Raw genomic sequence first — 10,964 nt, 5'->3', positions numbered from 1 at the left:
TGTAGAACTTTGAATTGTGTGCTCTTTCGATTTTTGGGCTTGCATTTCATGTAGCCCTGGCTGGTCTGGAACCCACCACGCAGCTTGAGATTGGCCTCTCTCCTCTGCCTCTACTTCCCTCCTGAGGACTGGGGTGAGTGGCAGCATCTCTGCTCGAAGCGTGAAATGTGTTTTCATAGTGAGAAGCCAAGAAATAGTTTTCTGTAATAGTTGATTTGGTTCAGTCATGTTGAAAATAACTGATATCAATTGTTCTCTGGAACTCCTAACTCCTTCCTCGGCTGTAGTTCCTCTGCCTTTCTTTTTTAAAAACACTATCTAGCTTGTGCGTGGTGCACCTGCCACTGAACGTGTGTAAGAGATCAGGACAACTTCTGGGAGTCAGTTTTTCTGCTTCTACCATGTGGGTCTCTAAGCCAGAACTTGGGTTCTCAGGCTTGGCTGCAAGTGCCCTTCCCTGGCTGAGTCACTTCACCAGCAGGCCTGCTCTGTTGTCTTATTACTCTGATGGTTAATGGGTGGACTTTAAACTGTTACCGAGCACGTTCAAAGTGAGGGGGATTTTTAAAAAGATGTAGGGCTGGAGAGATGACTCAGCGGTTAAGAGCACCGACTGCTCTTCCAGAGGTCCTGAGTTCAAGTCCCAGCAACCACATGGTGGCTCACAACCATCTTCGATGGCATCTGACGCCCTCTTCTGGCTTGACTGAAGACAGCTACAGTGTACCCACATACATTTAATAAATAAAAATTTTAAAAAAAGATGTAAATCTGCGTATTATAAAAGGAAAGACTTGAAGATTTCATTCAGATCTTATGAGGTTGTCTAATAGATGGTTGTTTCAAACATTTTTCATCTGTGAGATCTTGTTTATTGTACTCCAAAACAGCAAGATAATGTCAGTTTGAGCCCGGGTTGGTTCTCCTACCCGTCTTCCTATCTATGAAATGAAAACTGAGAATTAAAACAATACTTTACTCAGAAAGCGTTCAATGAAAAAGCACGATGTGCCATTTCGCTGCACAGTGCCACTACAATAGATATCTCATCCTTAAGAAGGACAGTTCATAAATTCTGCTTTTAGAGCATTCCGCGAGTTTCGTGTCTCTATTCTGGGTCCTGTACCAAGGCGAGGTGAGGGATGGGGGAAAACCCCTGTCCTCCAGAAGCTAATTATCCAGTAGAAGCCATGAAAGATCCCAAGCAGGAAGACTAAATCCATAAATAAAAGCTCGTGGGTTGGAGTAGACACGCGATCAATAAATACTACGTATACGTCCTCATGACAAGGAAAGGCAGAGATGGAAACAAGGCAGTCTTTCCTCCCACCAGACAAACACTGAGCAGTCTTTTTTTTTTTTTTTTTTTTTGTGAGAGGAATCTATCTTTTGTGCAATCTGTTTAGTATACAGTGCATGCTCTGGGCACTCCTTATCTTGTGTCGGGAACAAAGTACACACACCCCTTTTCTAAAACACCGGGCCTAGGATCTCCTAGAACTGGATGGGCTCCCCGCCTGCCGGACCACACAAAGGGGGCGCTTTGCCTGCTCGCAGGCCTCCACACGCAGGCTCCCGGGTCGCGGGTTCGCCTTCAGGGTCCCTCAGCCCCGCCTCTGCGAGTGCCCTCCCCAGCCTCTGGCGCGCACCCCCCCCTCCCCGGGCAGCCGGAAAACCCGGAGCAAACCGGCCCGGGTCGGCGGCGCATGCTCAGTTGCGAGCAGGTTCAGTCTGCTAGTAGGAAGCTCCAGCGCTACACCGGCGGCGGCGGCGGCGGCAGCAGCAGCAGCGGCGGCGGCGGAGGCTACGGCCGAGCGGCCGGATTCCCCGGCAGCGACCTCCGGCCCTTCCCCTTCCCCACCAGACCCAGGCTCCGGCCCGCCCCGCTCTGGGCCTCTCGCTTGAGTGCCCCGCCGGCGAGCGGGCGCCACCGGCCCGAGCGTCCGTCCACGCGCCGTCTCTCAGCGGGCCAGGCCGTGCCGGGGAAGCGTAGCCCCGGCGAAGGGCGGCCCGGGGGGGAGAGGCGGGGGGCCAGCCCCGGGGCGGTGGTGCGGGATGCCGCCGCCGCCACCGCCGGGCTGCGTTGGCTCTCGGCGAGCGGCGCGCGTGTCGGGTGGGTGTCCGGCCGCGGGCCTCGCCCCCCAGACTCCTCGCCAGCGCTAGCCGGGCCGCGCGGCGCCCCGAGGGGGCCGGGCTGTGCGCGGGCTGCTGCCCTTCTCCGCGCCGCGAGCCGCCGCCCCTCCGCTCGCCCCGAGGCGCCCCGCGGGCACCATGCAGGCGCAGCAGCTGCCCTACGAGTTTTTCAGCGAGGAGAACGCGCCCAAGTGGCGGGGGCTGCTGGTGCCTGCGCTGAAAAAGGTAGGGGCCGCGGAGCCCGCTTCCCGGCCGCAGTCCGCGCGCGGGGCCGGGCGAGGGCGGGGAGGCGGGGCGCCACCGCCGTCTTTCTTCCCGGTGTCGGGAGGTCTGTTCGCGCTGCGAGGTTCCCCGCGTCCGCTGCTCCAGCTGTTGACACTCGCCCCGGGTGCGTGGGCAGGCCGCACACAGTCGGGGAGGGTTGGTCTGGATCATCCAAGCGCGGAGGCGAGGGTCGGAGGAGCCTCGGTTTTCCGTGGAGGTCAAAGAAGGCCATTGCCTACCTTGTCGATCTTACCGAGCTGTGGTCAGCCTCTCATTTTAGGAGTGCAGTGCTCTCACTGGCTCGAAAGTGCCCTGGCCACAGTGCTTGCCTAAGTAATTGCGAGGTTGCCTGCCAGCAAGAACATGGCCTGCATGGATTTGCTCATCCTCAGTCTTAAGTCCCCGTTCTCTTGACACCTCCCTCCTCCCATTATAGGGGTGATGCACATGCCACGGTATTCAGATTGGTTCTTTTGAAGTGTCTGAGAATCTTCGAACGTCATGGTTTGTAGTTTTGCATCTTTAGTCTTTGTGCCTCAGTTTACCTGAGGTTGAAGTAAATTATTTGGAAATGTTGCTACATTTTAAAGGCGTCTAAAGCAAATGTCAGCTTTGGCATTCTGAATTTTTGTTTGCCAGTGGTAAAGTTATTCCTGACAGTTGCTACATTTTAAAGGCTTCTAAAGCAACACTTGTACTAACACATCTGAAACAGGTGTGTTTGGATGGATTTTAGAATCAGATTGGTTTTCGTTTTCATTTGCCTTACCTGTAGAAACCCTTTTACCCTTCCAGGAGTTTTAACCACGATTTCTTGTTGCTCAAATGATTTTCATGCTATCTTTGCAAAAATACAGTTTTGTTACTACTGAGTACTGGGTTTGCTGTACCATTATGCGGTTTTGTTTTTATTTATTTTTATTTTTATTTTATATTACCAGAACGTTTAGAAAGGTGTTTCATACTCCTCAGAGGCCAGCACCTTTTAGTTTCTCCTTTGCCCTGTTCTCCCCGTTCCTTCTTGGTATCTTATGGTGGGAACTCTTTGCTTTTATTTTTCAGACTTAGGTTACTAGTTTTTATCCTCAAGCATCTGGCTACTTACACACCTCTATGTTTTCTAAGGAAATCAGAGACCACCTTGTTCGTTAATGGTCTCATGAGGCTTCAGTCCAGTTTTACATTGGCTTTACCTGCACACTTGCCTGGTTAGTTTGTAGAACTGGAGGAGTATTGGTATCTTGACAGGACAAGATGAGACAGAAAAATTGATTTTTATGTACAAAAGCTCTCATAGAACATTACCAGTTCGAGTATTTGGCTTAAAAGCAAGTAGCTCCTATTCTAAGGAAACCTCCAAAATAACACTTGAAGATCCTTTAAGATGGTAGGAATATCATTGTAGAAAGTTGGCAGACTACTCTAACCTGCTACCTTGCTGGAATCTATTTTGTGTGGCTGGCATTCTGGACTTTTTGTTTGTTTTTTTTTTTCAATTTATCTTAAAATGAGAAATATTGCATACAAATCTGAGTTTTTTTCTTGAATTATAGATGGACTCGCCATGCATTTCACCATCAGAAAGCTGCTAGAGTTGTGAGGTGACCGCCTTTGGAAAGAGTTTTGTTTCCAGTTCACCACAGTGTTGCTTGTGTTCTGTAGCTTCCTGGTTGGTTGGTTTTCCACTTGAGGTAGAGACATCCCTGCAGAAGTGATATGAAGAGGGAGTTTACAGAGACTCCCTAATGTGTGAGGTTCTTCCCCTCATTTAAATTCCCACTTGCAATGTTCTTAAGACACCCAAGGCAAGGTTGAGTATATTTATCATATTCTGGATATGCTCTTGGAGCTTAAAACTTGAATTATCATATGTGTGTTCGGCCTTTCATGTAGATGTGTCCTTGGACATTTTGTGTGGGTCTGTCCTTATCCAGAACTCTTTCTTTATATTTTAAACTATTTGTATAATTCCCAACTGCGTTTTCTTACCAGAGGCTTTTTGGACAGTGTGTTCATTTTATCTGGTCTAATACTACTCAACCTCAGAGATTTTTTCTCAAACCTCAGGGCTGAGTTGTATAGTGCTCCATTGTTTCTTCCTAGAGTCCTATCCTAACTCAGTAGTGAATTTTTAAGTCCTAATTTACGTGTCCATATTCCTGTTAGCTACCCTATTGGACTTCTACAGAGGTGCTGGACCTGACAACTGTGAGGACTCATGTTCAACAGTGTCTTTGTGTGTTACTTTGAGTTTGCCGGAGGTTAAAGTGATTTATTTAGAAATGTTGCTACATTTTTAAAAGTTCATAAAGCAACATTGTAACTGAGTAGATCTTCAAATCTTTCTCCTTTTGGTTTGGCATTTTGAATTTTAAGCCTTTGTATGTTACTTTTAGTTTGCCAGAGGTTAAAGTTATTTGGAATGTTGTTACGTGTGTAAGGGGACTCATAATAAGACTGACACACCCACGGTCAGTTTTTAACTTCTTGATTAATGGCTTTAAATTTTTATTTGATTGGCTCAAAGCTGAAGCCTAGGACTCCATTCTGTGTACTACTGCCGGCCTTCAGGCAAAAACGTTATGTTTATCAACCTCTAACGTGCTCTACTTGTACTCTCTGAACTGCTTGGAGTTGCCTCTCCGAGGTTACTGTGGTAGCCTCTCAGTTGAGTTCCTTACCCCCAGCTCACTTGCTTTTACATATTTCAGAAGTAATAAAGTACTTTTGAACATGTTATACATTTGTTTAAAATTGTTGATGTCCTTTAAGTTTTTTAGCATGGAATTTATGAGATGGCTTTACCCTGACCTTTCTATTTGATTTCCTATCAAAATCTTTCTAGAGAGAACTGCTACTTTTCCTGAATGCATTTATTAGGCCCCACTGTGTCTTTCCTGTACATCTATCACATTCCACAAATACTTGATGCTTGTCTCAGAACAAGTGTTGCCCTTGGTACTAAGGATGGATGACATATATTAAAAAGACCAGGTGGAATATGGTAGTGGGTATATTTGGAGAGAGGACTTACTGTTTTTAAGCTAGGGCTTTTGTCTTTAGACAGTTTCATTCTACAGCTCAGACTAATCTTGAACTTACAGCTTAGCTGTTCTGACTCTACTCTAGTGCTGGTTATGAGCTAGCACACCTGGCCAATGAGGCGTTTTAAATAGGGAAGTAACACTTGTTTAGAAGTTTAGAAACCTCATTTAGGCCAAGGAAGGGGAAGAATGAGGCCTAAGGTAAGGGAGAGAAGGAAGAAGGCTCCATCTGAGAGGAGACACACATTTGGATTAGGATGGATGCTGAAAAGGCCGAACTACCAGGGTTAGCACTTCATTGTGTGACTGTAGGTAGGAATGTTAAGAAAGCCAGGTTTGCTTGCAGCTAGCCATCGAACTTTGGGATGGTGAGACAACATAATGAAATGATTTGAAACATATAGATTGTCCTGAAGCTGTTTGTATTTTAATGTTAATTCCACTTCCCCAAGAAGGGCTACCTAGTCTAGTGACTCCAACTGAACCTTCCCATTTTAATTAGTAAAATAAAGGAAAGCCAGAGACTGGGTCTGGCAAGGTAGGTGGAGAGGGCGGAGAGGTCTGAGGACATCAGAGGGGACGAGGTGAGGTGGCAACATGGAGTTTCCCAAGGACCAGCTAGACCCAGGTGGGATTGATTGGTGTTAAATAGCTATGAACATCAAGGATTTTACAGGTCTAATATCTCATTTAGAAGGGCAGTTTGTATCTTTGTCTATTTGATGCAATCTTTTGTGTAGAGGGTTTGTGGATTGAGAGTTGAATATATAAACTGTATGAAAAGCTATCGGGCTGTAGAGTTGTGTTTGTGTGGGATTTTGGAGTAGAGAAACACCCTGGGACAGAGGCAGAGAACAGGCGGTAGAAAACCGCCAGGGAAGGGAGTTTCGTGGACAAGTTGGGCTGTGGTGGCGGCTCAGACGGGCACCAGAGGTGCTCGAGGCTCCGTATCTGGGAGGAGTGAGACCTCAGGGCCAATAGAGAGAAAAAAAACTTAATTTTTTTTTTTAATATTTACTGCAACAGAAACATGTTGATTTTTAAAGACTGTTTGGATTGTCTAGGCGTATTTCTCCAGTTGGCAGCCCAGTTTTGATATCTGATACAGCCAATTTGGAAGTTTGAGATAGAACAGATGAAGTGTATCTATAGAAAGGCTTACGTATGAATCAGGTTTGGTGGTACAGAGCTGTCATCCCAGCTACTCAGGAGACCAATGCAGGAAACTTAAACATTCAAGGCCTGCTTGGACAACTTCTGCAAGAACTTGTCTCAAAAATAAAAAGTAATAAAAGTCCAGGGATATTGCTTAGCAGTAGATTAGAGTGCACACCTAGTGTGTATAAGGTTCTGGGTTTACTCCCCCTTATTAACAAAGGAAACTTATATACGAATACTCTGGCAGGCCTGTCCATCAGTAACCAACAAGGAAGTGAGTGAGTGAATTGTGATGCAGCCATATAATAGAAAGGTTACTACTGATGTACACGCAGTATGGCCAACCTGCTAAATAACTGACAGCTGAACTAAAACCAGCATGCGCTCTAAACTGCACTTTCCTAAAACGGTAGGAAATACAAACTGAAACAGATCAGTGGCTATTATAAAAACAGACTTTTAGGTTATGGTGCTGACACAGGCCTATAATCACAGCACGTGAGATGCGAGGGCAGAAAGACCAGGAGCTAAGGTCATTCTTTAGCTACACAGCGAAAGAAAAACAACAAAACCAAAAGGAGGCTTTTATGTCTACTTATCTTGAATATGCTAATGGTGTTGAGTCAGTAGTGCTAGCTAGTGTCAAGTCATACAACTTAGATGTGTGCAACTTAGTGTTGACTAGTTGTTCTCAGTGAACACCAATATAGCCATCATCTTAGAGTACACAGCCACTGTCTCACTGTGCTTGCTTTATCACATGCCTGTCCACTCTTCCCTCCCTTTACTCTGTTGTTTTGAGACAGTCTCTCACGTGTAGCTTGGAAAACACTATGAAGCCCAGGCTGGTCCCAGATTTGTGGCAATGGTCCTGTCTCAGCCCCTCCCCCTCCAGTGAGGAACTAACAAGTATGAGCTGCTCTGTCTCGATTATCTGATTTATTTTAAAAGGCAGGGTAACTGTCTGTCTAGCTATCTATCTATATCTATCTCTTTAAGGTGGCACTGGCTGTCTACCCCCTGCCCACCTCCCGAGTGCTGGGATTTAAAGGTGCACCACCACAGCTGGCATTTAGGTGATGTCCTGATGAATTTTATAGTTGCATGTATAAGCACACTTTATTCCTAAATTTTTCAACCTGCATCAGTAGCCAGAAATCAATAGCTTTTAAAAAACCAGTTCCTTGTGTTTTAATAAGAAGTTTATATGCAGTGGTACGTACAGATGTTATCTGTAGTGCTTAATGAATGTTTACTATCAAAGTCTCTGCTAAAGAATAGACCACTACCATGGCTCTTGAAGTTCCCTTCATCCCTTCTGTCTTCGCAGAGGTGGCCTCTGTCGTGACCTTTCATCATCCCACATAGGTTAATCTTACCTGTTCTGGAATATCATGTAAATAGATTTAAGTAGTATATATTTTTAGTGAGGCACTTTATGTATTCAGTCCTTTTTTCCATCATGTGACTATGGCACAGTTTATCTAGTAAATGTATATCTGATGCTTTACATTTAGAGCTAGTGTTAAAACTTCCATAAATGTTGTTTAATAAATTTAAAACTTGCACTTATGTATTTGTGCATGTATGCACATGCATGCACAGATATAGAGGTCAGAAGACAACTTGCAGGAATCTGTTCTTTCCTTCTGCCATGTGGATCCCTCAAATCAAACTCTGGCATGGTGACAGGGGAACCATTTCATAGGCTCAAATGGTCTTCTTGTTGAGACAGTGTCTCATGTAACCAGGGCTGGCCTTGAACTCCTGATGCTCCTGCCTCTGTCTCCTAAATGTTGGGGTTTCAGGAGTTCACACTCAGCTTCCCTGTTCTTACAGGAGTCTGTTTATAAACATCTTGTATTACTTGTACACAAATACCTAGAGACATCATTTACAGGATAGATAATCTGTTGACCTTTCCCCAGGATAGTCAAGCCATTTCAAAGTGTGTCTCTCATCAGTGATAGATGGTGGTTCCTTGAAGTGCTATCTTATTTTAACTGAGTCTCGTATTCCCAGGTAGATAATTGATCACGTTTTATATATTTTGCAGTGTGTGTGTGTGTGTGGGGGGGGAGGGTATCTTACAGGCATTAATTCTCTCTTTCCTTCTACTATGTAGGTCTTCAGGATCAAACTGAAATGATGAGGTTTGGCAGCAGAGCCGACACCTACCCCTGACTCACCTTGTTGGCCTCCTCCTTTCATGTTTCTTATTAGTCATTCTTGTATAGTCCTTTGGACAGTGTCTGCTCAACTCTTCTTTCCCATAAAACACTGATTTTTTTTTCTTTTTAGTACTGGATTATAAGATGCCTTACATATTGTGATAACTGTCCTTTTGATAAGTTATTTCATTTTATTTCTAGATAAGGCCTCATGTAAGCTCATGATCATCATGGTTCTCCTTCCTAAGTGTCTGCATCTTAAGTGTGTATTACCATGCTGTGTACTTGTATTTTCTTCTAGCCTATAATTTACAAGTTCACTTTTCTAGTAGTAGTAGTTTTTGACAAGTAAGGTTTTAAACATCCAGCCATCTATTCATCAGTTTATGGTCTTAAGTAGCTTAGGCTGGGCTTAAATTTACAATGTAGCTGAGACTGACTTTGAACTCCTGATCTTCCTGTCTTCACATCCCAGCTTCTGGGATTATGGGCCTATGTCACCATGTCTTTATTGTTCTTGTGAGGTCTTATTCTGTAGCCTAAGTTGGCTTGAAATTTACTGGCTGACCTTGAGCTCATAATAATCCTTGTGCTTCTACCTTCCAAGTGAGCCACCTAGTCCAGCTAGATAGAAAATGTGAAGGATTCCTGTACACCTCCATGGCAGTTCACAACTGTTTGTAACTCCAGTGCCCTGGGCTCTGGCACCCTCACACAGAATGACAGGCAAAATAGAAAAATGTGTCTTTGATTTTACAGTGCTAAAGAAAACTTGCCAAGGCCTCAGGAAGTCTTTGAGTGGAAGTTGACTATGAACAGACTCTGCCTTAGTATGCTTGCCATGCTCAGCGACTGACTAGGAGGAGCTGGTTACAGGCATGGCCGCTGCACAAACACAGCGGTGGATTTCAGAGCGTAGCAGCTGGGGCCCTTAGTCAGTTATACTGCCTGCAGTCAGATCTGAGAGGCCCATTGTTGTGGTCAACCCGGCTCTTTGGCTATGAATGCCGACTGGGATAACTCAGTTACAGTTTTCTCCATGTAAAGTAGGTGATTGGTTCCTTCAACACTTCATATGTTAAAAAATAAAAGTACCTTAGAGTAAATAAAAACAAAAACTTAATTTTCATTAGAGTTTAATGGTATATAATTTGCTTCCACTGATCAAATAAACTGTTTCCTAGTGTGATGGCTGGTTTGTGCAGTAAAATATGCAGTTAGCAAAACCACAGATACAGTTACTCTGAAGAAAACAGTTCAGTGATGCCTAGGTAATTACTATGTAACTAACCTAGTGCAACCTTGAATCCTGGTTACTGAGAGGCAGACAGAAACAATGGGCAGGTGAAATTTCTCAAGTTTAATCTTGTTAAATTTCCAATGGGATTGGAGGTACACAGGAGAAAATAGTAAAAGGGGGGAAAAGTGTTTTCTTCTCAGTTTTTGAGACATTGTTCTGATGCATAGTCAAGACTGGCCATAAGCTCAATCTTCTTGCCTCAATCACTGAAAAGTGATTTAAAATTTTAGAATTATGGACACTTAATTACTATGATGTTATTATTTTTAAAAATTATTATTTTATATAACATTTATTTATGCTATGCTATATTATGTGTGTGTTGAGGTCAGGACAGTTTTGGAGAGTGTCACCAAATAGTTTCCAGATATTTGAACACAAATTGTCTGTCTTGGCACTGGACCTTTTATTGATGAGTTATCTCCCTAGGCCCTTATATGTTATTCTAAAATAGTTATTTTTAAGCTGTAAGATGATTTTGAGAATCTTTTTAAAAATTACACTGTATGTGTGTGTGTACCTGGGCTTGTGTTTGTGGATATGCACTTATGTGTGTATGCATGTTTACATGTGTGCTTCTGTGAATGTGTATGTGCGTGTGTGCATATACACACATGTTCATGTGTATGTGCTTGAATGCACTTGTGTATGCAGGTGTGCACCTCACTTGGCAGAGCTCAGAGAACCAAGCATGATGATCTGAGCTCAAGTTTACCAACTTACATAGATACACACAGCATACACTAGATAATAAGGAAAGAAAGGAAGGAATGTATATAAAAGTTATTCTGAAATTTGTTAAATCTTATGTCTTAAAACACAATCAGTTTAAATTTTTTCTTTTTTCTTTTAAAATGTATTTTAAGGGCTGGAGAGGTGGCTCAGTGGTTAAGA

At 44.0% G+C, this 10,964-nt stretch overlaps 1 protein-coding gene across 1 annotated transcript in view; it reads left to right on the top strand.

The window, feature by feature from the left end:
* The first annotated feature begins 2,068 nt into the window (after positions 1-2,068).
* SOS1 (SOS Ras/Rac guanine nucleotide exchange factor 1) overlaps positions 2,069-10,964 on the top strand; it is a 77,464-nt gene continuing 68,568 nt past the window's right edge. Inside the window, exon 1 of the mRNA XM_080913687.1 lies at positions 2,069-2,358. Within this exon, the coding sequence (XP_080769813.1) occupies positions 2,272-2,358 (87 nt within the window). The 5' untranslated portion in view covers positions 2,069-2,271. The remainder of the gene's footprint in view (positions 2,359-10,964) is intronic.

The sequence above is a fragment of the Micromys minutus genome (assembly GCF_963924665.1).
Source record: "Micromys minutus genome assembly, chromosome: 3".
NCBI lineage: Eukaryota > Metazoa > Chordata > Mammalia > Rodentia > Muridae > Micromys > Micromys minutus.
This window is presented reverse-complemented; position numbering and strand designations above follow the sequence as displayed.